Genomic DNA, 27,850 nt, shown 5'->3' on the forward strand with positions numbered 1-27,850 from the left:
GTATGTACTGACCTGAGTGGAGTTCTCTGCACTGAGTCAGGCAACTCCCATCTGCCTTGATTCCAGCTCTAGGGGATCTGATGCCTCTGACCCCCGCAGCCATCTACACCTACACACATATTTAAAAATAAAACAAATCCTTAAACATGAAATAGGACTTGTGCTAGGAACAAAGGACTAGCTTGGTTGTAAGGGTGCTTGTCCGGCATGCGTGAAGTCCTGGCATACCTGGTGTCGTCCCTACCCACCACATATACCAGGCCTGGTGGCACACACCTGTAATCCTTTCACCAGTGACGTGGAGACAGCACTGGTGAGGCAGAGGCAGGAAGAGCAGGTCATCTGCTGTGTAAGAAATTCAAAGCTGGCCGGAGGATATGTGGGCCTCACTGCTGTGAGCCTCCCAACACAAGAAAGGACACTATCTACCAAAGACATTTTATTATATCATTGGCTTCCACAATGAACAGTCAAGAACAAATAATAACAAATAAAAATACCCTTCAAGAAGACCGGACATCAGACAGACACAAAGGCACAATAAACATTTAAGAAGACAGATGATGGGTGTATCTATCCTGTGTGTGCGCACGTGGTTGTGTGTGTGTGTGTGTGTGTGTGTGTGTGTGTGTGTGTACATGTTGGTGGCCACTGCTAAGCTTCCATTATGGAGCAGGCTGAGGCCCAGTGAAGCGTCATTGAGTGGACAACACCCGGCCCCTCTGACAGAGTCCTAGACAGAATGCCTGTGCTGTCACAGTGGCTTCACACTGACTCCTGCTTTTATGGGTTTCTCGGGATCTATGTCTTGGTGATGGCGGCGCCCGAGAGCACCCATTTGCTGCCTGAGGAGGGACTTCATCAAGGGAGAAGATGCTACCTGCTACCTTCTCCCTCCCTCAGCCTCCCAGCATAGCTTCCTTGGTCTCTCTCTACTACCTGTGCTCATGTTTTTCCTCCCTGCTTTTCCTACCAACTAACATGTCAAAGACTTGAACGTTCCCACAGAAGATAGAGCTAGTCCAAGCCTCCTTATTCTCATCTGAAGGTACCTGGGTCCCCACAGTCCTCCTGAGAAAGCTGGGAGATGTTTCTGTCTCTTGCCTGTCTCCTTGGAGTGAGGCCCTATCACAGGCAGCTGACTGTTCAAGGGTAGCCAGAGTCCAGAGCTCAGGAGTGGCACTGCTCAGGGATGAGCTATGAGGGTGCTCCCTCTGGATTGGAAACACTAACCGTTGGCCCACCAGGAAAGAAAATCCCCACACCAATCCCCGCTGTAGTGTTCTGTACTAACTGGAGAAAATCAACTCTTACAAAGAAAGGCTCATAGTGTCCATGTGCATTTAATTTGATAGTTGTATCTTCAGCAAGCTGCGTTCTTCACACAGGTTGAAGCAAACGGAGCAGAGGAACGCTGGAGGTCAAACCTTTGTCTCTGTCCATTTCTCCTTGTCCTTAAGATCACCATGTGAGCTGGGCTAGGGAAGGTTCCAAATTCTTATCATTCTATATAGGAGAGAGAGAGAGAGAAACAGAAACAAGGCTTAGAAAAGATTTCCAGACAGCAATAGGAGACAACAGATCTGTCAGTTATTTCAATACTTTGTCTTCTCCATCTTTCCCCCTATTCTCCCTTCTGTCTGTATGTCTGTCTGTTTGAGGCAGGATCTTTAGAGCCTAACCTGAAACTGTAAGCCTCACTAAACTCTTCTACATGTTGTAGTCTTGGTCATGGATGAAGTAACTGACACCTGGCCTCAGATGTGCGGTCCTCAGCTTCAGCCTCTCCAGATGCTGCCTGGGTTTCGCTGCTGTTGGTGTTCTCAATCACGTTTGTTTTGTTTTGTTTTTATGTGCCAGGGTCTCAAGATGTTGCTTCAGTTGGGCTAGCCTGGAAGCCACATGTAGCCCAGGCTAGCCTGAAACTTTTTTTTAAAGGTTTATTTATTTATTATATATAAGTACACTGTTGCTGTCTTCAGACACACCAGAAGAGGGCAACAGATCCCATTACAGATGGTTGTGAGCCACCATGTGGTTGCTGGGATTTGAACTCAGGACCTCTGGAAGAGCAGTCAGTGCTCTTAACCACTAAGCCATCTCTCCAGCCCTAGCCTGAAACTTACATAGAGATCTGTTTGTCTTTTTTTCCTGAGTGCTAGTACTAAAGGCATGTGCCACCATATCCAGCCTGGTTTTTGTTTGTTTTGTTTCAATGTTTAAATTGTTTTTCTTAAGCCATATTTTAAGACCCTTTTCTGTCTCTTTTGTATTTGATTCATTCATTGGTGTGTGTGTGTGTGTGTGTGTGTGTGTGTGTGTGTGTGTGTGTACGTGTTCATGTAGGTGTATGTGCTTGTATGCAATATATGTGTGGAGGTTAAGCGTTTATGGAACTGGGGGTCTGCACTTAGGTCTCCTTGCTTGTACTGACTGAGCCATCTTTAAGTTTTTCTCCCTTTTAAACAAATTGTCTCTATACCCTCTTCCCTTCCTACCTCTTCCCTGGCTCCTTCTCCTCTTCCTTCCCTGTACCTCAGTCCTTTGTCAGTCCTCTCTAGAGCCACTTCTCACCAGCCCAATCCTCCCTAGGGAAACACAATGTTTCCAGTTAGACTCCCTTTTCTCTTTTGGAAGGTTGAAAGGTTGAAACAGACTGCTTGGCAGGACTGATGTAAGGCTATCTATCATCTATCTATCTATCATCTATCTATCTATCTATCTATCTATCTATCTATCTATCTATCATCTATCTATCTAGTATATATGTATGTGTGTATATCTAAAAATGTATAAATTATGTAATATATATAATTTTATTGTATGTGCATGAGTGTTTTGTCTGCATGTATGTCTGTGTATGCCTGTTGCCTGTGAGGGCATAGTCACGGAAGTGGATATTTAGTTTAATTTAATTTCGTTTTAATTTTGGTATTATAAACTGTCTGTAGGGCCTCATAATGTTTATTTAATTACCATGTTAGTAATGTAAAGTGTTGAATTTCATCCTGTACTTTTGTTCTTAAGTCTCCTCGTCTATTATCTGCCCCACTATCAAATCATTTTCTTTGCTTTTGAGACAGCATCTTACTGAGTTTTCCAGGCTGGCTAAGATTCCTTTTGTAGCTCAGGTGGGCCCTGAACTTGCTATCTCCTTGCATCTTGAGTAACTATTATGATTGGCCCTGGTTAGAAGTGGGTGATTTACTTATTTGCCCATTTATCATATTTATATACTCGGGAGGGAGAATACACAACGTCACACCGTGCATGTGGAGGCCGGAGAACGGTTTGTGGGAATCCTGGAGTTTGTGTTTGGGTCCTGGGACTGAGCTCAGCTCATCAGACACAGAGGCAAGTACCTTTTCCAGCTGAGCGACCTTCCTAGCCAGGAAGCGGGTAAGTTAGAGCCCCTCCAGGATGCTAAGACTGAGCTACTCTGTTTTATAAAAGAGGAAATAAAAGCCTTGAGAGATTCGGAGACAGGGCTGATGTCATGTAGATGGCCATTAGTGCTAGGGACCAAGTAGAGGCTGAGGCTGTGGCTGGAACCTCTTTGCTTATAGTTTTTAAAAGATTTACTTCTTTTGTGTGTACGAGTGTTTTCCTTGTATTTATGTGTGCATACCATGTGCATGCCTGGAACAAAGAGGTCACAGGACCCACCGGACCTAGAGTTGGGGATGGTTATGCATCGTCATGTGAGTGAGTGCCGGGAACAGGCCCCAGGTCCTCTGTAAGAGCCACCTCTCCCGTCTTGCTTCTCTCCTCAGCCTGGGCATCACATTCTGCCAAGCCAGAGGCTGCACTCACCTAGTAGTCAGGGCGAGGCATGCTTCGGTGGTTTGCGTAGGGATTAGAGGTCTGACTCGGGACCCCTGTTTTGACTTTGGGGAAGATGCTGGTGTCTGCTCCGAAGTTGGAGAAGCCGGTTGGCCTCATTCGCAGGTTATGAAAGTCATCCTCAATCAGATTCTGCTCTTCTCCACTCTTCTTTTTGTTCTTTGACCTATAATCAATAAATTTAATTAGGACTTAGGGACAGCAACAAAATTTCTTAAGGGATTTTTTTTTTTTTTTGAGACAGGCTTCACTATGGCTGTCTTGGAACTCACTATGTAGACTAGGCTGGCCTTGAACTCACAAAAATCCTCCTGCACCTGCCTCCTGACTGCTGGAATCAAAGGTGTGTGCTACCCCCACCCAGGTCCACATTAGCATTAAGTGTGCTTTTCAGCTAGTTATGGAACTAAGAGAAGTGAAAAGGAAACCGGGACATGAGCTGCATAAATGTTTACAGAAACATCTCAAGAGATTGACATGAGCTTAGCAAAGGAACAAGCAGGCTGAGGACATGGCTTTGCTGCTGAAGAACTTGCCACAGAAGTATGAGGACCAGGGTGTGATCCTCCCCGCCCCGACAGGGGTCCCTGGAGTAAGCTGGGTAGCCAAAGTAGCCAGATCTCCTGGTGCAACTGAGAGACCCTGCCTCAGCTAATACAGGAGGCTACAACAGAGGAAGCTGTCTAGGATCAAGCCTGGGCCTCCATATTTTACTCTCATGCATAGTACCCACACTAGTATATCTGTGTTTATACAAATAGACAGAAACCACACATACACACACACACACACACACATACACACACACACACATACACACACAGTGAGGAGAAAGGAGAGATAGACTTGGCAAGATGAGAGGGCCAGTTGGGGACACTTCAAGGGTCTCTACTATCAGAATTGTAAGCCAAATGTAAGCCTTTGTATCCACAGAGGCATCGTCATATCTCAACTCTGATTATAAATCTCTCGTCTTCCTGCCCATGTTCCACTGTCCAGATCAAGAGGGTAGGGACAGTTATATGTATGACACAGGCCACTCCCGCCACCCCAGGGCTTCAGTCACATCGGGACTATCATTTGATGTGTTATATAGTCAGCTCAGCTTACTCTGGGGATCCTGCCTTTGACCTTCTTGCCAGGAGTAGCAAAGTTTCTTCTTCCCTGTGATCTGATCAAGGAGGCACAATTTCATGCTGTGTTCCCAAGAACCTTGACTCTGTGACTTGGACTTGGGCTAAAAGCCTAGCTCTGCAGTAGGGATGGAGGAGCCATGCTATGAAGCTGTCACAAGGCCACCCAATTCTTTAACTCTGGTCCCTGGAGGGCCAGGATAGTCAGCCAGCTACCCTAAGAAAAGAAGACATAGGCTTGCTCCCAAACCAGAGATGTTCCCGCCTCTCTTCCTAGAAGCGAGAGAGCTAGATATTGTGGGGTTCAACCAGCCATGTGGGAAGAGTTAACATCAAACATATTGCACACCTTAAATGCATACAATTAAAAAAATGAGAATTGGGTTGGGGATTTAGCTCAGCGGTAGAGCGCTTGCCTAGTGAGCACAAGGCCCTGGGTTCGGTCCCCAGCTCCGAAAAAAAGAAAAAAGAAGAAAAAAAAAATGAGAATTACCAGTAGTGCATGACTTTAATCCTAGCACTCGGGCAGTAGATCTCTGTGAGTTTGAGGCCAGCCTGGTCTACAGAACAAGTTCTAGGACAGTAAGGGCTACACACGGAGAAACCTTGTCTCAAAAAAACCAAAAACAGAAACAAACAAAACAAAACAAGAACTGAATACAGTTCTTCTACAGTTACAGTGGGAAAAGGTCTGAGCTAAATGTTAGGGTAACAGTAGCTGCTTTTCCCAGAGTGAATCCCACTGTCACTTGTAGAAGGAAAAAAGGTCGCAGTATTCTCTGGCTGGCTGCTGGGAGAGCTGTAGCATTGCTAAATATTGCTGAATGACTAAAGGGAGCACATTTCCCTTCCCTTAAGAAACAGACAGCACCAAGCTGAACAAGAGCCTCAAAGAGATGGGCGAGCTTCCTACTTTAAAACCCAGGGTTTCAGGCTGGGGATTTAGCTCAGTGGTAGAGCACTTACCTAGGAACCCTGGGTTCGGTCCCCAGCTCCGAAAAAAAGAACCACAAAAAAAAAAAAAAAAAAAAAAAAAAAAAAAACCCAGGGTTTCTTGCAGAATTTTCTTTAGAACCCTATTGAGGATGCTTTGACTGTCAGAGTCCTAGGTAGGGGATTGGTTTGAGGGAAGTTAATCTGAAAACATCAGTGGAGGTTTTTTGTTTTTTTGTTTTTTTTTTTCTTTTTCTTTTTTTCGGAGCTGGGGACCGAACCCAGGGCCTTGCGTTTGCCAGGCAAGCGCTCTACCACTGAGCTAAATCCCCAACCCCATCAGTGGAGTTAAATACATGTTTGTTGTTTGTTTGTTTGTTTGTTTGTTTGTAGAGTATCTCATAGAGCTGAGGCTGGCCTGAAAATCTCTATGTAACCAATGATGACCTGGAACTTGTGAGCCTCCTGCCTTTATATCCTGAGCTGGGAAGACACCTGGTTTATGCTGTGCAGGAGAACAAATGTAGGTCTCCTGCAGGCTATGTAAGCACTCTACCAGCTGAGCCCCAATCCCAGCCCTCGATTTTGTATTTGTAAGGCAGACTGTCCTATAGTCAAGGCTGGCCTCAAACTTGCTATACAGCTTAGGATATCCCTAAACTCTTAATCCTCCTGCTTCCACCTTCCAAGTACTGAGTTTATAGATATGCACAGTTAGGCATAACTTGAGTTAAAAAGTGCTAACGGAAAGTTGCTTTTCTGTTGTTTGAGATAGGACAGCATAGCCCTAGCTGTCCTAGAACTCACTATGTAGATCAGGCTGGTCTTGAACACATAGAGATCTGCCTGGCTCTGCCTCCCAAGTGCTGGGATCAGAGGCATGCAGTACCACACGGGGCCTAGGGAAGAGTTGTTTAATGCTATAAAAAACTGATTTATTGGGTCTGATTGATGTGAAACAACTTGAACAAAAAAATTTTAATCATAAAGGACACTTAACCATCTACATAATATCACTTAAAAAGATAGAATTAAGTAAAGGTCATTGAACAGTGGTATTCAATGGGCAAGAACATATACTGTTCTTGGAGAGGATCTGAGCTCAGGGTACAGCACCCAGGTTGGGTAGCTTGCAACTGGCTATAACTCCAGCACTAGGGTATCCGACACTCTTTTCTGGAGTCCTTGGACACCTTCTCTCACATACACTTACACATTATATATTATGTATAATAAATATATAACTTAGTATATATAAATATATTATTTTATTCATTATTTATATTTATAATATCATTCATTATTTATATGTTATATAGAAATGTGTTATATGCAAATATATTATTATATATAAATATAAAAGAAACTTAAATAATTTTCTTTCTCTTTAAAGGATTTATTTTTATGATTTTTTTCCTCGAAGTATTTTATATATAATATATAAATAATAACTATAATGTGTTAAAATATAAATAATGCCTATAATATATCAATATATTACACATAATATATTACACTATTATAGATACCACAAATATTATTTTATATATTATATTACATTTATATCATATATTATATATTATAATGTTTATATAATAATATATGATATATACTAATATATTTATGTTATATACATAATAGCTATAATGTAATATAAATATAATAATTACAATAGAATTTATATAATAAATATATTGTTTCCTCTTTCTCATCCATGAGTGTCTAGGACATCTGGAGCAGTGTATTTAGTGGCGTCTATCCACCCCCATACCTCATGGAGACGATAAAAACAATTAGCAAGATGAGGATGAAAGCTCCAGCAATGGTTCCCACAATGGTGAGGATCAGCTGAAATTCTGAAAGGGAAAAGACAGAAAAGAGCCCTGGTTAGTTTTAACTGGCAACAAGGCACAACTTGGAAGAGAGTCTTAATGGGGCATTATCTAAATCTGTTGAGCTGGGGTTGGGGATTTAGCTCAGCGGTAGAGCGCTTGCCTAGCGAGCACAAGGCCCTGGGTTCGGTCCCCAGCTCCGGAAAAAATAAATAAATAAATAAATAAATAAATAAATAAATAAATAAATAAATCTGTTGAGCTGGTGGCATACGTCTGGGTCAGGGGTTGTCTTGACTGTTAATTGATACAGGAAGACCCAGCCCATTGTGGGGAGCACCATTCCGTGAGCAGGGATTTGAACAGTAGGAGAGAAGAGAGCTGCTGAGAGCAAAAGAGCAGGAAGCAAGGATCCCCGTGTTCCTTCTCTTTTTGCTCTTGACTGTGGGTGCAATGTTTGAGTGCCTGCCTTGATTTCCTCAAAATAATAGACTGTAACCTGAATTATAAACCAAACAAAAAGCCCCCAGCCCCCCACGCTCGGGGTTTCTCTGTGTAGCTTTTGGCTGTCCTGGAGCTCACTCTGTAGACCAGGCTGGCCTCGAAATCACAGAGATCCGCCTGCCTCTGCCTCCCACGTGCTGGGATTAAAGGCGTGAGCCACCACTCCTCAGCTAGCTTTCTCTCTTATATTGCTCTTGGCCGGAGTATTGGTCTCAGCAGCAGAAATGAAACTAGAACAAACGGCCTTCGGTGAGTGGGTCCTGCTACCTACTGCACGGAGGCTGTGTTCCCAGTGGCTCCCATTGTGAGCTCCATCAGGTTCTTGTCTCTCAGCCCCGCAGAGGCAGGCGGGGCAGCTGCTCATCTCTGTTGCCACCCTCTCCTTGTCCTCATGCCCTAAGCACGTCTGCAGCACACAATCATCGCAGACACAAAGGAGACTGATGGGGTCATGGTCTTCCTGGGCTTTGCGGGATGGAATCTCAGCTGAGGTCTCTCATCTCTCTCTCCATCTCTCCTACCTCTGCCTGCTCCCCAAAGTACCCCCTTTTCATAAGCTAGGGGGTCTAGACGCAGGTTAAACATGTCACCAGTAGAGGGGGCAGGTAATGGCTTACTAGGGACAAGTCTGTTAATGTCTACACTCTCTTTTTTTTTAACTTTAAAAAATTTTATTTATTATAAATTTTATACATATACAGTATTCTCTCTGCATGTATGCCTGAAGGCCAGAAGAGGGCACCAGATCCCATTACAGATGGTTGTGAGCCACCATGTGGTTGCTGGGAATTGAACTCAGGACCTCTTGAAGGCCAGTCAGTGCTCTTAACCTCTGAGCCATCTCTCCAGCCCCATGTCTACACTCTTTATCTACCCCAGATAAGGGCTTTTATTATATAGCCCAGGATCACCTTAAACTCATGGCAGTCCTCCTGTCTCAATACACTAAGAATACAGACATCCACCACTATGCCTGGCTGCTGTGGGCTCTTGAAATATGACCATAAGATGGCCTGTAAACGTAACATACAAACCAGTTCCCAGCACAGCCTGAAAAGCATTAGAAAACCCACTAATACGAGTGATGGTGGCACAGGCCTTTAGTCCAGTACTCAAGAGGCAGAGGGAAGTGAATCTCTGAGTTTGAGGTCAGCCTGGTACAGGGAGTGAGTTTCAGGCCACCCAGGTTACATAGTAAGACCCTGTCTCCAAAATGAATGAATGAAATTTGATAAAACCTGCTTAACAATTTAAGTGCCTGTTTTCTAAACTGTTCACCAATATGCATCATTTTTGAACATTTTGAACATACCATCTATAATATAGAATTTGTGTATATGACTGAGGATTCCTTTCTCTGGTCCTACGTTGGTTCAGAGCCACCTTCTCACCCCTGGGTCTGAGTCCTGTTATTTCTAACACAGGTGAATGTGGGCTGGAGGGCCCAGAAGACAAACTTGAAGCTGAGTTTTTCTCTAAGTGAATTCAGGAAGCCTTTGGTAAAGTGGGCAGGACTCTGGATATAGTCTAAGTGTGTTTCTTGGATGTTTAGGAGATTAGGGTGTCTATACTCACGGTCTTTGCAATCCATCCCGCTGTAGCCAAAAGGACACCTGGAACACATTCACAGTAGTAAGCCACATTAAAGAGCCTCTTTAATTCTCACCCCAATTTCCATTTCTCCCTTCTCATCTGCCTTTCATTCTGTCCTTCCTTGTTCTTTCAGCCATCTTCTTTATGCTAGCATTTTCTCAAAAGAACATCTTCCACCGGGTTCTGCAAGGTGAGGTGCACCCAATCCAGTGTGGCCTTATTTGCTGCAGGCTGAACATAACTGCCTCTGAACTTGAGGAAGGCTTGGCCATTCAGGTAAAAGCATGGAGTAGATGGACCCTCTCAAGGGCCTGTACCATTCATTCAGGTTTGTTTCTTCATTTTGTAATAGGCCTAACATGTTTCTAACTGTTGCACCATAGGTTTACCTACTGGTGTTCTAGGAATACAGAATGCTCAGACACTCTTGGATGGGTATTGACGAGATGACTCAGGGGTTAAGGGCACTGGCTGCTCTCCCAGAGGTCCTGAGTTCAAATCCCAGCACCCACATGGTGGCTCACAACCATCTGTAATGGGATCTGATGCCCTCTTCTGGCATGTAGGTATACATGCAGATAAAGCACTCATACACATACAGTAAATAAATATATCTTTAAAAAAAAAAAACAACCTTCTTGGATGGTGATGACACAGAGATGCGCTGTACCTGCCAACCCATGCCAGCTTCCTGACACTCAACTCGCACATGTACTGCAAGCTTTGGCCTAGCTATGTTGTGACAAGATAAAGATGAAGTGATTTCTTACTCTTCACATTTCCCGTTCGCCTTCCGGTAGCCTGCCATGCACCCACACTCCATCGCTCCATTATCCTTCTTTAAGCATAGCTGCTTCTTCTCTGCACTGCAGGGCTCAGAACATGTTGGAGCTTTGAAACAGAGTGATTTCTAGGTCATTTCCAGAAACAATCTCTTAGGAAGGAGGAGGAGGAAGAGGAGGAAGAGGAGGAGGAGGAAGAGGAGGAGGAGGAGGGGGAGGAGGAGGAGGAGGAGGAGAAGAAGAAGGAGAAGGAGAAGGAGAAGGAGAAGGAGAAGAAAGAGGAGGAGGAGAAGAAGAAGAGGAGGAGGAGGAGGAGAAAAGAAAAATGTGTGTGGTGTGTGTGGTATGTGAGAAGAAGAAGAGGAGGAAGAGGAGGAGGAGAAGGAGGAGGAGGATGATGAGGAGGAGAAAAGTGTGTGGTGTATGTGTGTGGTATATGTGGTGTGTGTAGTGTATAGTGTATGTGGGTGGTGTGTGTAGTGTGTAGTATGTGTGTGTATGTGTGTGTGTCTGTGTCTGTGTGTGTATAGTGTATAGTATGTGTGTGTGCGTGTGTGTGTGCATGTGTGTGTGTAGTGTGTGTGTGTGTGTAGTGTGTGTGTGTGTGTGTGGTGCAGAGCATATGCCACAGGACTTATGTAGAAGTCACAAGACAAATTACTTTATGGGCAGAGTCAGCTCTCTCAGGTAAACTGAGTAAACTGGGGTTGCCAGGCTTGCTCTGCAAGTGTCTTTGCTGGTTGAGTCATTTCACCACCCCAGAGACGATCTCTTTAACCCCGAGGTGACGTGTAACAGATTACACTTTTGTGCCTCGTTTTTTTCTAAGTAATATAAGGATGTACCCTTTGTGAAGCTGACCATGGTCACCACACCAACTGTTACCCAGATCCTAGGCTAAAGTCAAAATATACATGGAAACTCAAAGCAGCCATGATTGTCTTTGGAAAATACTAGAGGGTGGAATGAGAGTGGGAAGAAAGTTTGGAAGCAGCTGTAAAACTTACCAACACAAAAAGGAACCTGCGGGTTCAGTCTCTCTAGCCCAGGTTTGCACGTGCATTGTAAACCATTCCGGCAAACATTGCTGCCACTCTTCACACAGCCATAATAATCACACCGATCTTGTTCTGTGGGAGACATACATACAAAAAACACCAAATTAAAAAAAGCACATTGAGGAAGCCCAGACAGATAATTCATGACAGCATTTCACCCCTTCTCTATGCAATCATTCAGTTATTTGAGTTTTCTGGGTCCACAATTCCTTCACCTATAAAATGGTGCTCAAAAGTCTTGTTTCCATGTCTGCTGTGAGAAAAGAAGGAGCTAATGTAAATGACAGCACCCACACACCCACACAACATTATCTTGTTCATCTGTAGATCAGTGACATTTAAAAGTTAGGCTATGGACACTGAAAGTTTTTAGTTTTCGTTTGTTTGTTTTGGTTTCGGTTTTTCAAGGCAGGGTTTCTCTGTGTAGCTCTAGCTGTCCTAGAACTCACTCTGTAGAGCAGGCTGGAGCTCAGAGATCCACCCGCCTCTGCTTTCTGAGTGCTGGGATTAAAGGTGTGTACCACTACACTTGGCTTTTGACACCATTTTAAATTTGTTTAATTTTACAGTGTGTGTGTGTGTGTGTGTGTGTGTGTGTGTGTGTGTGTGTGTGTGTGTTATGCCATGTGTGTATGTTCCCACAGAGGCCAGGAGAGAGTGACAGATTCTCTGGAGCTGCAGTTAAAGGCATTTGTTAAGCACCTGGTTGCTCAATTCAAGCCCCAGTTCAGTTTTTACAATTAAACAAGTGTTCTTAACCACTGACCATCTCTCCAGCCCCTAGCTTTTATTCCTAGGCTAGAGAATCTTCTGGAAGATGCTAAGCAGGAATTTGCTATGAGAGAACAAACAGCCTTTAAAGAATGCTAGTCTGGGTGTGGATTGCAAGTGCTGGGGTGAGAAGGTGAATCTGAGAAGGGACTGGAACAGAGGGTAGGAGTTAGACAAGTGGTATTAAAGTGGTCTAAAGAGACCCAGCTGTAACTAACCCACTGCAGCTTGAAAATACTTCTGTCTTAGTCAGGGTTTCTACTGCTGTGATGAAAACTGTGACCAAAGAGCAAATGGAGGAGGATAGGGTTTATTTGACTTATACTTCCACATCACAATTCATTATCAAAGGAAGTCAGGACAGAAATGCAAGCAGGGCAGAAACCTGGAGAAACCGTCAGAGCTGATGCAGAGGTCATGGAGGAGTGTTACTTCCCCTGGTTTGCTCAGCTTGCCTTCTTATAGAACCCTGGGCCACCAGCCCAGGGATGGCCCCGCCCACAGTGGGCTAGGCCTTCCCCCATCAATCACTGATTATGCTAGAAGTTTGCCTACAGCCTGATCTTAAGGAGGCATTGTCTCTGTTGAGGTTTCCTCCTCTCAGGTGACTCTAGCTTGGATCAAGTTTGACATAAAATTAGCCAGCACAACCTTCGATTCAAAATCTAGAGAAAGAGAATACATTTTTGTGGCAAAACCTGAAGAGCAGTAGTAAAACATGGCCTCCTCTGCGTGCTGAGGCATTGGCTTTCGTCTGGGGCAGTTTGCTTTGGTTATCTCTAGATGTCAGCTTAGGGTACTAGGTTAATCCACTTAACCACACATGACCGGTTTCAGAATGGAGCAAGGTGTTAGAGAGATGGTCCAAAAAGCACTTTTCAGAGCTGACACTGACTAGGTTCAGCTCTGAAAACGAGGGATTATAAGAGAAGCAATTACTCAGGAGAATAGAAATGAGGAAACTGCAGCTGGAGGGGGAGTGTCCCCAGGATTATCCTGAGAAACAGGTAAGTTATTCTTAGCTGACGGTTACCTGTGCTCAGTGCCCATGCCGATTTCTTCATGTGTGTGCTAAGTCCTATCTAGCCCCAAACGAAGCAGGGCCTGGCACACAGGGGCCACTGCTACTCTAGACAAAATTCGGAGCCCAAGAAGAAATACATCAGTGGATAGCAGTGGTAGGCCCCATAGGAGAGCTTTGTCTCAGCGTATTTCTGCTCTAGGTCCTAAAACATGATGCACGGTAAGAAAGAATCTTTGTAAAGCCCCAAAGAAAGAGAAAAGGTGTTGGGAAACTCTAAGTGAATGTATTCATGCTTTGAAAAACAGAACTCAGGGGTAGAGGAGATGGCTCAGTCGAAAAAGTGCTGTTGTCCAAGCACGAGAACCCGAGTTCAATCTCAAGCAACCATGGAAAAAAAAGGCAGGCATGGTGGCGCCCACTTGTAACTCTAGCTCTTGGGAAGTAGAGATGGGGGGACCTTGGGGTCCACTGGCCAGCCAGCCTAACCTAATCAGTAAGATCAGAGATATGTGAGGTGAGACCCTGCTTTAAAAAAATAGACTTCTGGGGACTGGAGAGATGGCTCAGCGGTTAAGAGCACCGACTGCTCTTCCAGAGGTCCTGAGTTCAATTCCCAGCAACCACATGGTGGCTCACAACCATCTGTAAAGAGATCCGATGTCCTCTTCTGGTGTGTCTGAAGACAGCTACAGTGTACTTATATATAATAAATGAATAAATCTTTTTAAAAAATGTAGACTTCTGAGAGGTGGCTCAGTGTGGAACACCTGATTAGCATTCAGGGGATCCTAGGTTTAATCCCCAGCCTCAGGGAGATGACCAAAACCCAGATGGCTCCTGAGGGACACCACCTGCAGAGACTGACTTCCAGATCGCGCGCGCGCACGCGCGCGCACACACACACACACACACACACACACACACACACACACACACACACACAGAGGGAGAGAGAGGGAGAGACATTAAAAAATAACTAAATGATAAATAAAAATCCTGAAAATGAATAATAATTTAACTAAGTAATAAATTAAAATATTAAAAAAATAACTAAGTTAATAAATTAACTAAATAAAGTCATTTTAAAAAGAGGAATTTGGAACTGGGCAGAGGTGGTGTATACCTTTAATCCCAGCATTCAGGTGGCACAAGCAGGCTGTCTCTGAGTTCAAGGCCAGTCTGGTTTGGAGAATAAGTCCCAGGATAGCCTGGGCTACACACACACACACACACACACACACACACAGGCTGGGGGTTGGAGATGGCAATCAATCTCCTGACTTGAAAGTTAGATCTTTAGGCAAACTTGAAATAAAATCACTTAGTACTTACGGGAATAGCTTTGCACCTTGCTATTCGTCTTAACTGCCTCCTCGATCACAGAAGCTACACTCTTTTCATCCTCCGTTGTGCTTTCTCCAAACATATTTACTACTGATACATAGACTGTCTTCGTAGCAGCACGCATCACAGATCTTGATGACATTAAAGAGTCTTTGCTAAAAGAGAAATTAGAGGTGCCGATGGATAAATCAAACTGAGTAGTCCACAAATAGTATCTGAACCTCCCTGATACCCAAGTCCGCTGGGTGCACTCCAGCCCTGAGCCATTGTCCTGTCTCCACAGATGTAGACCACATACAGAGGCCTGGGGGTGGGGTGGGGAATTCACTGTCAAATTTTCAACCTGCTGGCTTCTATTTGATGTGTGCTCAGAGAAAGCTATAATGAAAACATTTTTTTTTAGATTTATTTATTTATTTTATGTATGTGAGTACACTGTAGCTGTCTTCACACACCAGAAGAGGGCATCAGATCTCATTACAGATGGTTGTGAGCCACCATGTGGTTGCTGGGATTTGAACTCAGGACCTCTGGAAGAGCAGTCAGAGCTCTTAAACACTGAGCCATCTTTCCAGCCCATGAAAACAATTTTTTAAAGAATTATTTATTTATTTTATGTATGTGAGTCTGCCATAGCTGTCTTCAGACACACCAGAAGAGGGCATCGGATCCCATTACAGATGGTTGTGGACCAACATGTGGTTGCTGGGAATTGAACTCAGGACCTCTGGTAGAGCAATCAGGTGCTCTTAACTGCTGAGCCATCTCTCCAACCCCCAAACAACACTCTTTTGGAAGGTACTAGGAGTTCTCAAACCAGGTATGGTTTGCAACCAAAAGATCCAACCAAACTGATCCATACGATAACTTGGTCCATGTGAACAAGATGGTGGGCAACCATCAAGAGCTTCCCTTTTCAGGCCACAGCCTGCTTGCTCTGGCTAGAGTCAGTAGGATTTTAGAGCACTGAGTCACATGGCTCCCTCTGCAGTGATCTGGCTAGCCACCTCTTCTTTTGTATGAGTGTGTGTGTGTGTGTGTGTGTGTGTGTGTGTGTGTGTGTGTGTGTGTGTGTACATGCATGCATACAGAGGCCTGAGACAGGCATGGAGTGTCAGTTGCTTTCCACCTTAATATTATTTTTAGTTGTCCAGTCTATAAGTGTATTTGAGTGTGTTGTATTTGTTTTTGTCCTGGATCAGGAAGCAGTTTTGAGCATAGTAGCCAGTTGACCTCTCATCGTCGCCTAAGTTCTCCTGTTGTCCCCTAAAGTAGCCTTTATCCTTGATGACATTAGCAAACCCCATCCTGGAACACCGTGGCCCTTCGTAGACCTGCAGGCCCACCCGTGAAGGGCTAGGGATAGTCTACCTTAGGAGACTGAGTCTCTCAGTGAACTTGGAGCTCACCAATTGGACTAGGTGGGCTGGCCAGTGAGCTCCAAGAATCCCATTGTCTCCATCCCCCAAGTACTGGGCCACTGAGTGAGGCTCTTTATATAGGGACTGGGGGTCCAAACTCAGTTTCTTGTGCTTGTGGGGCAAGCATTTTACCAACTGAGCCACTTCCCCGGCCCCACGGCTATTTCTTCTTGACTTATCACTTAAGACAAGACAGCTTGTGACATGGGAACTCAAGAAGAACAGAAGGGAAGGGAAAACATGCGGCCTCCAAAGAACCTCGCCGGTCCAAAGCCAACTTACCTCACTTTAAGAATCACAGTCTGTCCATAGTCAGTCTTCTTAAACGTGTTTTCAAACTGTGGAGGGAAACAGATGTGATAACAAGGGGAACACATTTAAATTATATCCTGGGTTTAAACCGCTCTTCTTTTTTTTTTTTCCCTCTCTCCCTCCATTCCTTCCCCTTTTCCTCCCTCCCCACTTCCTTACTTCTTCCTCCCTCCCTCGTTCTCCCTCCCTTCTTATGTCAGGATGGGAGGCAGCAAAAGGAGAATCATTCAGTAGCTTGGAAAATACAAAGTGTGGCAGAAACAAGAGACCATGTCCCAGCAAGGTGGAAGGAAAGCCAACCCCTGAATGTTATCTTTGGACAATAATATATATATATGGGGACTGGAGAGATGGCTCAGTGGTTAAGAGCACTGACTGCCCTTCTAGAGATCTTAAGTTCAATTCCCAGTAACTACATGGTGGCTCACAACCTTCCGATGCCCTCTTCTGGTGTGTCTGAAGACAGCTACAGTGTACTCAAATACATAAAATAAATAATTCTTTAAAAAAGAAGAACAATAGCATAAAAATGTTCTCTAAAACCAAATTTAAAAAAACACTCTGTGAAACTGTAAGAATGACCACCTTCTGGACTCTCCTGACTGAGTTCGGGTGTCTAAACACTGGCTGGCTGAATACTACAGAGAGTTTCCTAGCTCCCCATGCCCCGACACACACACACACACACCCACCCCATGGGATGGTTTTGAGACAGGGTTTCTTGGTGTAGCCTTGGCTGTCCTGGAACTCACTCTGTGGACCTGGAACGCAAGAGTTCCACCTGCTCTGCCTTCTGCTGGGATTAAAGGTCTGCGTTACCACACCCAGCAAAATAATTTATTTCAAAAGACACTGTTAGAACTCTTCCTCTTTTAAAACCACACCGATAGCGTCTATAACAGGCAGGTCTGGAGTAGTGTCTTTCTGGACACTTTCTGCGGGCTTTCTTCTGGAGGCATAGCTGGGTGCTCTGTCTCAGGTGTACAACTATACGGAGGCCCAAGAATCCCTGGGGAGCTCCCTGCCCACCAGGAGGGGTACATTTCACTTGGCCAACAAAAAGCACAATTGTGTCATGTTGCCACATGAAGACCAGCCCCACGCTTTGCTGAGAAGGAAGAGACTTCATAGATGAGAGAGTGGGAAAATACTTACAAAATTAACAACACTGCTGTGCAAACTTTGATAGTTCACAGAGTTTTTATCTTCCAAGTCAGCTGTTTCAGTTACGCTCATGCCAATCTCTCCAGGGAATGTCGTTCCTGGAAATCAGGCAAACCCTCTTTGAATTATTTAATGTCAATAGGGCCATTGCAATTTTGTGTCTAAAGTGTGCTACTTTTCTTCTTTTTTTTCCCCTCTCTTTCTTTTCCTTTCCACTTCCCCACTTTAAACATGGTCTCACTGTGTAGTCCTGTCCACAGGCTGATCTGGAACTGCATTTGTAGACTGGGCTGACCTCAAATGTCTTCCAAGTGTTGGAATTAAAGGCATCTGCCACTGTCTCTGGCTTGTTTTTTTATTCTTGAACTTAGTGCATGCTATTTAAAATGGAAAGACTTTAGGGGAGGGCATCATTTACATAGAGCAGATACCCAGAAATCAGATTATTAGTGCTAAAAATGCAAACTTTGGGGGACATACCTCTAACTATTGTAGGCAACATAGTCCATCTGCTTCCTATACAACTGGCCTGTTGTAGCAAGAAAAGTAATTTTCCACTTATAAGGCAGAACAAAAAATATCAATTTAAACTATTGGTTCTTACCTGTCCTAATGCTGTGACCCTTGAATACAGTTCCTCATGTTGTGGTGATCCCCAACCACAAAATTATTTCTGTTGCTACCTCATAACTGTAATTTCGCAACTGTTATAAGTTATAATGTAAAAATCCATATTTTTCTGGTGGTCTTAGGTGGTCCCTGTGTCTTAGCGCCCCCCAGGAGGAGAACCAAAGCAAGCAGGCTTTGGGGTCCGTAGCACTGGGTGACCTAACCCAGCTTACACTGAGGCACTTTCTAAGTCCATTTCTGGAGCTCTGACAGCTCAGGTCAAACTCCCAGCCTGCTCTCTTCTTCTGCCTCAGTGTCCCACAGTTGCAGTTGTACGCTGTTAGGCAAGTTCTTATTTGGTAGTCAGTTTCCAGGGGACCCGGCAGCACTTGCTGTCTAGCACATTCCGAAGCAGCGGAGGGAAGGTTCAGCCCACACCAGACCTCCAGTCTAGCTTACAAATCTGCCTTACTCTAGCCCCCACTTCCCCAGGATTGGCTAGAACAAGAGCAGACCCTTCCCTGGTCTTCCTTGCCTTCAGATTTTCTTCTGCCCCTTTTTACTATTGTTTGAAATCTCTGTAAATCCCACTTCAGATATAAGAGACACAGGGCCCTGCCTTGTTTACCCTTTGCAGCTTACCTTTCACACATGACGAAGAATTGTTGTAGTAGTAGCCTTCTAAACACAAGCAGAAGTAGCTGTCATACAGCTTGACACAAGAAGCAGGTGATTTACAGGGGTTAGAGTTGCAAGGATCATTGGAACCTGAGACGGAGGAGAAAGATATTACAAATCCAAAGAACTCAGCCATTAACTCCTGGCGAGTCTCATTCCCTTTTTACATCCTCCTTCTGGAACTACTTGCTTTTGTTTTGAGGCACAGTCTCACCCTGGCTGCCCTGCAACTCTCTATGCAGACCAGGCTGGCCTCGAACTCACAGAGATCTGCCTGCCTCTGCCTCCCAAGTGTTGGGATCAAAGGTGTGCATCACCATACCTGGCCTCCAGACCCTGATCGTATGACTTTATACTTCGTCTTTAGAAGACCTGGAAACACTGTGTTCGCTTCCGTCTATGGAGAAGACTGATGCTATGGTTTGGGGGCTGAGTGCTTGCTGATTGCTACCAATCTGCTTTTACAGATCCCTGCTTGAGAAAAAAATAGAATCTTTCTACTTGTGAGGAGAGTAGGCTCTTCAGATCTTCAGGGCATCAGTGCCCGCTCCCAAACACCAATTAAGTCTCCCCAAACCCTTTGCAAATAAAGCAGCCTTTGACAGAATAGTGTGGCAGGACACAAGAAGTTCCAGGGGGGAACTAGATGTCATATTCTGAGGAGCAGAGCTGTCCCATGTCCATGAAGAAAAGGAGAGAAAGCCAGGCAATGGTAGCACACGCCTTTAATCCTGGCCTTTAGGAGGTGGACATTGTTGGATCTCTGGGAGTTTGAGATCAGCTTGGTCTATAGAGTAAGTTTCAGGCCAGCTTGGGCTATGGAAGGAGACTCTTGTCTCAAAAGAAATAAAGAACCAAGGAGGAAAGGGAACAATTAAGAAGAAAAAGAATGCGGATTGACCCGGTGAACTTCCTCCCATCTGTTTAGCACCCCATGAAATCAGGTACAATTAGGGTAGAATGCCCCGGTCATCCCAGTAGTAGCTTTCTAGGGGGAGCAGCAAGGATGGACACACTGCACCCTTGACTCTGCAGGGGAGGATTCAGAATAAAGAAAAGTTATACTCTGACCTAGATTCCTGGGCTGGACACTCATGGCTCAGGCCCTATTGTTGGGACACTGGTGAGACTGAAGGAGGGACTTTCCATAGGTGAGCACATGATGATCTTGGTTGGCCTGCCATCCTTCCTTCCTTTTTGCAGTACTGGGGATTGAACCCAGGTCCCCGTGCATGCTAGGTAAGTGCCCTACCACTGAGCTATAGCCTCAGCCACTGGTTTATCATTTTCTTCATCTCCACAAATTCTGGAGATTTTTTTCCAAAAGGTCTTTTGTTCCTTTGTTTGTTGTTTGGCTTGGTTTTCCAAGACAGGGTCTCTCAGGGTGGCCCTGGCTGTCCTGGAACTTGCTCTGTAGCAGGAGGCTGGCCTCGAATCCAGAGATCTGCCTGCCTCTGTCCCCTGAGGACACATGCCACTTGACCCGGTTCGAAAGGCTAATTTTAAGATATAGAATGTATACCGTGCTCCCCTGAGATGAGGAAGCAGATGTACTTGTTGCATTTGCTTAGGTTAGGGGGACACAAGGAACTGGCAGTAGCGGCTGCTTCCAGGGTTCTCCAAGGGTCACAGGGTTTAGGGGAAAAGGATATTCGTTTTAACTGCACACCCTTTTGTCCTGCTTAAGCTTCACTGACACAGCCATGGGCCTAATGTGTTTTTGTTTGATTGGAATTTTTTAATTAAAAGAACTCTTTCATTTCTTTGTTCAGTGTGAGGTGGATGGATGGGCACACTGTGTAGGTCCTGGGGATCAAACTCCAGCACATCAGCTGTGCCATCTCACTGGCTCCTCTTTTCAACTTTTCAGGCAGGGTCTCCGATAGCCCAGGCTGGCCTCAAACTTATTACATAGCCAAGGGCAGCCTCAAACACTTGATCCTCCTGTCTCAACCTTCCAAGCCCTGGGACTACATGTGTGCTACCGTACCAGAAATGTCAGGTATGTTAAGTAAACTAAATGGCTTTTAAAAAAAAGATTCGGCCCCATAGCAAAGAGAAATAGGATGCAGGGTCTCTCTGGGGACAGCAAACAAGCAACTCCGGACATCAGGACATCAGGACATCAGGACATGTTTTCTTTCTAGAAAGGAAGGGCAAACTCAGGAGGGTGATTGGTGGAGGAATGAATACATCACAGGATGTTAGAGATGGAAGGGATTTGAGCATCACTCCTTAGTTATAAAGGATTGATTGATTGATTGATTGATTGGTTGAGAAAGGATTTCTCTGTGAAGTCTTGGCTGTCCTGAAACTTGCTCTATAGATCAGATTGGCCTGAACTCAGAGATCCACCTGCTTCTATCTACCTCCCCAGTGCTGGGATTAAAGGCATTCGCTGCCACCACCAACATTGATTCCAAGGTCTTAAGTAAGTTCACTGAAGCCAAGAGAGAAGCAATTTGCCTCATGCTAGCCAGCATGAGGAGGTCATGAAGGACTGCTGTGGAGGAAGCAGAAAAAGCCTAGAGAAGCTCCCGTTCCTAAGACCACCACAGCTGTCCACATGGCTGAGTTCTATTTACTGATTTAACTGACTTCTTAGATCTGCCAAGGAAAACTTGGATAGTGATCAGAAGTGTAGGGAGACACAAACTTATCTCTTTGGGCAAGTCACTGTTCTTTCCTGGGCCTCAGTTTCTTTTTCTGAGAATGACACGATATATTTGAAGTCTAAATTCTAAAGTCTGAGGAGTCCTCTAGGTCAGTGCTTGGTAAATTATGGCCCAGGAGCTGTAACTAACCAACCTTTTATTTTTATAAATAAATTTTTATTGGGATATAGCCAAGTTCATTCCTCAGAAGTTAACAGTTTCAACAGAGACCGTGTGTTGCCCACAAAGCCTAAAATATATACTATCTGTTTTTCTCTGATAAACTTTGCTGACACTCATTCTGGACCAAGCTTAGAGGACCTCATCAAGTGGTTTAGTATCATTGCCTTATGGCCAATCACACTCTGGCCCTGGTCAGCCAACAGCTATTTGAGGACAGTCATTGTTTAGCTTCTTAACCCTTGGGCCCAAAATCAAAGGCTTGACTTAGTTTAGGAATTGTGATCAGCCACCGTCCTGACTGATTCCAGGGTAGAGCTGATTTCTTCCTTGAGGATCAAGGTGGCTGACAAGCCAGTGCTTAGTCTAACCTGTATTTTTTGAGAACCCAAAGCTACTTCCGGCTCTCCCATGGGTAGCTCTCACAAAAACTAAACTTGTAAGAACATCTTCCACAGTTGGCAAGTAGCTTAAGCCACAGGAGGGGAAAGAACATAACTGAGGGCTCACTGAGGGGTTCCTCCAACAAGGACTGAACTTTTTTCCCCCTAGCCATTCCCCTTCCTCACCATAAGGAACTGACACATCACAGCCCTCGGTGCTGTGCACCCCGGTGAAACAACTTTCAGGGACCACTTTTTTTTTTTCCTTTTCTTTTTTTCGGAGCTGGGGACCGAACCCAGGGCCTTGCGCTTGCTAGGCAAGCGTTCTACCACTGAGCTAATCCCCAACCCCTCAGGGACCACTTTTACCTGTGCTACTGCTGCTAGTCACTGTGGGAGAGCTGGCACCACCAGGAGGCTGAGTTGCCCCAGAGGTCTGAGATGAACTACCGGTGGGCTTAGTCGGTGCTGTGGCGGGAGAGCTGGCACCACCAGGAGGCGGAGCTGTCGTAGAGGTCTGAGATGAACTACCGGTGGGCTTAGTCGGTGCTGTGGCGGGAGAGCTGGCACCACCAGGAGGTGGAGCTGCCGTAGAGGTCTGAGATGAACTACCGGTGGGCTTAGTCGGTACTGTGGTGGGAGAGCTGGCACCACCAGGAGGCGGAGCTGTCGTAGAGGTCTGAGATGAACTAGTGGTGGGCTTAGTCGGTGCTGTGGTGGGAGAGCTGGCACCACCAGGAGGCGGAGCTGTCGTAGAGGTCTGAGATGAACTAGTGGTGGGCTTAGTCGGTGCTGTGGTGGGAGAGCTGGCACCACCAGGAGGCGGAGCTGTCGTAGAGGTCTGAGATGAACTACCGGTGGGCTTAGTCGGTGCTGTGGTGGGAGAGCTGGCACCACCAGGAGGCGGAGCTGTCGTAGAGGTCTGAGATGAACTAGTGGTGGGCTTAGTCGGTGCTGTGGTGGGAGAGCTGGCACCACCAGGAGGCGGAGCTGTCGTAGAGGTCTGAGATGAACTAGTGGTGGGCTTAGTCGGTGCTGTGGTGGGAGAGCTGGCACCACCAGGAGGCGGAGCTGTCGTAGAGGTCTGAGATGAACTAATGGTGGGCTTAGTCGGTGCTGTGGTGGGAGAGCTGGCACCACCAGACGACTGAGTCAGTCCTGTGGTGGGAGAATTAGTGCTGTTAGTCACCATGGAAGAGCTGGTACCACCAGGAAACTGATTTGTCCCAGCTAGCTGAGGTGAATTACCATTGGTCTGAATTGTACCAGACTTGTTGTCAGACTTGGTTGTCACAGAGGACAGACTTGAACTATTTGTGGTCTCATTGGCTAAATTCTCGGGTGGACCATCATATTTGAGGCTGTTGTGATTTTTGGTTAAGGGAACAAGGAAGCCAAATGTCAGAGGAGGGTGTGTTAGATAAATAGTAGCAATTACCGTTGATTCTAATCAAAACTCAACTTGGGATTTTCTGGGAAAACGAATATATATGATTATGCTAAAAGTGGAAACACATGGTTACTTCTAAGCATAGCAAAATAAAAAATAAACAGACAAAAATGAGAAGTATTATTGAAAACTACGACACCTAATGCAGCTTAACAATGCTTGCGGAGGGCTGAGCGTAGAGCTGTGGTGATGACATTTATGAAGAGTATCAAGTCGGGAGTGCTGGGATGTTCCCGTGGAAGCAAGCCTGGGCTACATGAGGCTGTGCCATAAAAAAAATGAAAATGGAAACAGAAAACACTGAGATACGTATATGAACTTTGGAGACAGAGGCAAGATGCTCAGGACTTCAAGGTCATTCTTTGCTACCTATCAAGCTCAAGGCTAGCCTGAGATACAGGAGACACTATCTCAACTTACAAAAAAAAAAAAAGAGAGATTAGTACCAAGAAGTAGCAAAATTTAAATCTATTTTTGGGAAACCATGTTTAATAAATTCTCAGGAAATTCAGAGGAAGACAATTGAAAGTGCCAGAAGGTGGCGCTGTTACCACCAGGAAGTGGTTTCTTCGGGGCTTCCATTGTCCATATTGGGGCAGTTTCCTCTGTTGAGGGGACCTTAGAAGGTGGCCTTAAAAGAATAATTACATAGAAACACCTCATTGAGTGCTGATGATAGTCGTTCCACGTTTTTGTTTTGTTTTGGTTTTTTTGAGCCAGGTTTTGCTATGCAGTCTAGCTGGCCTCAAATTCATAATCTTTTTGAGTGCTGGGCCAGTTTTGTTTTTGTTTTTTTTTTTCTGGTGCATTTCTCTAGACACATCTACTTTGAGAGAATAAGATAAATAAATGGTCCTTGTCCTAAAGACTCTGACAGACATCAAAGCTGCATTCACTGCTCCTAGAACTCCCCAGGAAGCTTGGAAGACTGCCTTTTAGTCACCCATTTAGTGACCCATTTCCTGGAACCCCTCTTGTCTCTAAGAAGAGACATTGACAACTGGTTATACAAATTATGAAACGAAAATCTTTGTAGAGAGGAAGCCATTCATAAGCCTTGTGATACAGAATGTTAATTTCACTCTGATTCCCCCCTGGCCTGGTCAGATGCGCCAGGCAAGGCCTGGTTCTTCACCTTGGACAGGGTTTGACAGTTAGTAGCTCAGAAGGGACAAAGAGATAAGCAATTATTCTTCCCATGGCCAGGAAAAACAGTCACTAGCTGGCCAGTCATGTGGCCCACTACCGCACGTCTCCTGGGACTTTCTCATTTATCAAGGGCTTACCCTATGCCTGATGCGACCCTGTGAGGCAGACACGAATGTCCACATGTGAAGAGCTCGTGGACATTGCTTAAGACTACTTGTCCATGACACTGCTTTAACTACGACTTTGCCAGAGGCCTGTGGAGAGGCGTGCATGAGCCTATGGCGGGCGGTCAGAAGAGGGTACTGGATCCCAAACAACTGGAGGTCCAGTTGGGAGGTGAGCCCAGGTCCTCTACAAGTACTGTGAACTCTCTTAGCCACTGAGGCACCTCTTCAGTCCCAGTGCCCATCTTCCTGTTCCCTCAGATCTGAGAGCTGCTTTCTAGCCAACACAACAGTAACAGCCCTACAGCTACAGAGCATCTATAGGGTGCCAACTATTGGGTTACATGAGAAGAAAAAAAATGTTCCCTCTGTGGGCTCTTTTCTGGAGAACACTCCAGGGCCACCATCTATCCACAGTATATGCTACCTAATGCTAGCTGAGAGCCATAGTAAAATGCTTCTGACAGACAGAAGTCCTTCATAGTAAGGGATGTTGGCTCCCACTTGATGCCATGGGAGATGGCAGCCCTAGTGCTTAGGGAAAGCAAATGGTTCCTGATGAGGGGGCTTAGGATGTCATCTGAGCATGTCCTCATTGTCCAGGAAGTGCTTATGACGTTTCTAGGTGGGACAGGCGGAAGGTGTACCAGATCCACTTCCTGTCCTCAACTGCTAAGATGGACATAGAGTTCAAGCTTGACACGGCAGCTGCACCCACTCGCCAAACTCTACTAGAGATTCCGTAGGAATGAAAAATGTGTTTTCTTCAAAAACAAACCTGTCCGCTGTAGTCTACGTGACAGTAGGCTGCTGGGGTGGGGCAGATACTCCCTTCCTTTACATGCATTTCTGGGTGGCCTGAACATCTCACACCCAGTCTGCATTACTAAAACAACATATGCCCACAAGAGCAAACACAAATGTTTAAATACTGGGTCCAACGGCAGATGCAACACTAAGTGCCCAAGGTGAATATCGACTGGCTTCCTGCCATGGGCTGCCTCTATGATCACGTAGGGAGAAACTACAGCTAGTAATTGACTACACCATATTTGGATCCCTGCCCGCCTCGCTTTGAAGTGTGGAGCCTGCCCCTGTACCCTGCTGGGGGAATTCTCTGGCCCAAGACTCCTTTCTCCACCTCTAAGGTACCTTGAGGTCCACGACTATGGGTCTCTAACTTCTAGCCATTTTCCCAAGCCTTCTCAGCAAAGCATTCCCTTCTCAGTACCCTTATGTCTTACAGAAGGCATTTCTTCACGGTGACTCCTGAAAGTCACATAAATCTTATCTATTCTTGTTGGGACCTGAAGGCTTGACCACAGCACATGCCCCAGGCTTAGCAGGGGAGATCTGGTGAGGCCTACCCTCCTGTTAGGACAGCTCCTCTCCGACAATCTTAAAACCAGATTTTTTTTTTTCTATTCTTTTTTTCGGAGCTGGGGATCGAACCCAGGGCCTTGCGCTTGCTAGGCAAGCGCTCTACCACTGAGCCAAATCCCCAACCCCAAAACCAGATTTAAAAAAAAAAAATCTTGGGCCAGGGAATAGCTCAATAAGAGAAGAAAGAAGCTTGCTGACAGGGCTGACCTGACCGCCTGTGTTCAATCCCACTCATCCAATGGGAGGAGAGACACCAGTTCTCCTCTGATCTCACATGTGTGGTAATTAAATGTAGTAACAATTTTCAAAAACTCATATCTTGCCATGTATGTTAGCTTATACCCATAACCCAGCACTCAAAGGCAGTTGGATCAGAGTTCATCTACTGTACATAGAATTCAGTTTAGCATGAGACTCTGTCCCCCAAACAAAGTAAAACAAATGGTCCTTTACATTGAACTCAATTTCTCTCCCCCTTTCCACCGCCTCAAATACCTTATTCCTTTTTTTGTATCCGGCTTTCAGACCTGGATTTCTCTCAGACGGGTGGGCAAATTCCTTACCTACTGAAACCCAAATAAACTCTCCCCAGTCCAGAAGAACACTTGTATGAAGTCTAATCCTCACTGGGATTGCTCCTTTCGGCCAGCAATCTCCAGTTTCAAGTGTCGGTTGAAACAGACACATTCCCCCACCCATGCAGGCCTGGCTCTCCAATGATCACGGAACAGATCCAGCTTGATACCTCATCCTTGAAATACTGAGTCAAACTTTATCAAATTTCAGGCAAACCTCTGCACTGCTGTGTCCCAATGACAGCCAGACACTTCTTTTGCTCTTGCTGTCTTTGGGGGTCACAGATGAAAACGTCAGAGTCTCTGAACTGAGCTACACAAAAAATGGTCCCAAGTCCAGACTTATTCAGTAGCTGTAAGAAGTCGTAGGGTCAAGCCTGCTGTTTCTAGTTCAGAGACCACGATGCCAACTCAAGTCACCACGTTACAGAAACAACCACAAAACAACAAAAAGAAATTTCTTACCCGAGGTCCCCAAAAGGAGACAGAGAAAGAGAAGCAGGAAGCCTTTCATGTTAGCTGCTTTTGCTTGATAATCCAAGGAGGAAATGGGTCCTCTCCTTAGCTGCCGGGAGTTTTAACTGTCTTTCGGGTCCAAAGTCTACTCATTAACTGATATAGGCAAAGGCAATTCGTTGTTGGATTGGGTCATATGGCACAGGCTGCTTCTAGCCTCAGAGATAGGTCACTTGAGCCCAGCTTCAGGACGATTACCTTGTCTCAAAGTCCAGGACAATTCAAGAATTCTGAGTTCTCTTTAGAAATCCTTGCAAGGTTAAAGGTGAGTGCATCCAGTTAATCTCTCTATATCTTGGAAATGGCAGACCTATCACCTCTCCAGAGCCTACTGTCTCTTTAAACACTCAGTAATCTAGACGTGAATGATTGTCTTACCTCCAACCCCTTCTTAA

The 27,850-nt window shown here is 45.3% G+C and overlaps 1 protein-coding gene across 2 annotated transcripts; it reads right to left on the reverse strand.

The window, feature by feature from the left end:
- Positions 1-426: 426 nt before the first annotated feature.
- Muc13 (mucin 13, cell surface associated) lies at positions 427-27,850 on the reverse strand. 2 transcript variants are annotated; one of them, XM_063270271.1, is made up of 12 exons: positions 27,405-27,850; positions 22,588-23,376; positions 18,966-19,091; positions 17,706-17,812; positions 16,521-16,576; positions 14,806-14,972; positions 11,628-11,750; positions 10,609-10,729; positions 9,821-9,858; positions 7,681-7,765; positions 3,814-4,009; positions 427-1,506 (listed from the first exon to the last, which is right to left on the reverse strand). In XM_063270271.1, the coding sequence occupies exons 1-11, from the start codon at positions 27,451-27,453 to the stop codon at positions 3,814-3,816; spliced, it is 1,857 nt and encodes a 618-aa protein (XP_063126341.1). In that variant the 5' UTR covers positions 27,454-27,850; the 3' UTR covers positions 427-1,506. The 2 variants fall into 2 exon arrangements, with proteins under 2 accessions (XP_063126341.1, NP_001408226.1); NM_001421297.1 differs by lacking the exon at positions 27,405-27,850 and having other exon boundaries at positions 22,588-23,483.

This window comes from Rattus norvegicus, chromosome 11 (assembly GCF_036323735.1).
Source record: "Rattus norvegicus strain BN/NHsdMcwi chromosome 11, GRCr8, whole genome shotgun sequence".
Classification (NCBI taxonomy): domain Eukaryota; kingdom Metazoa; phylum Chordata; class Mammalia; order Rodentia; family Muridae; genus Rattus; species Rattus norvegicus.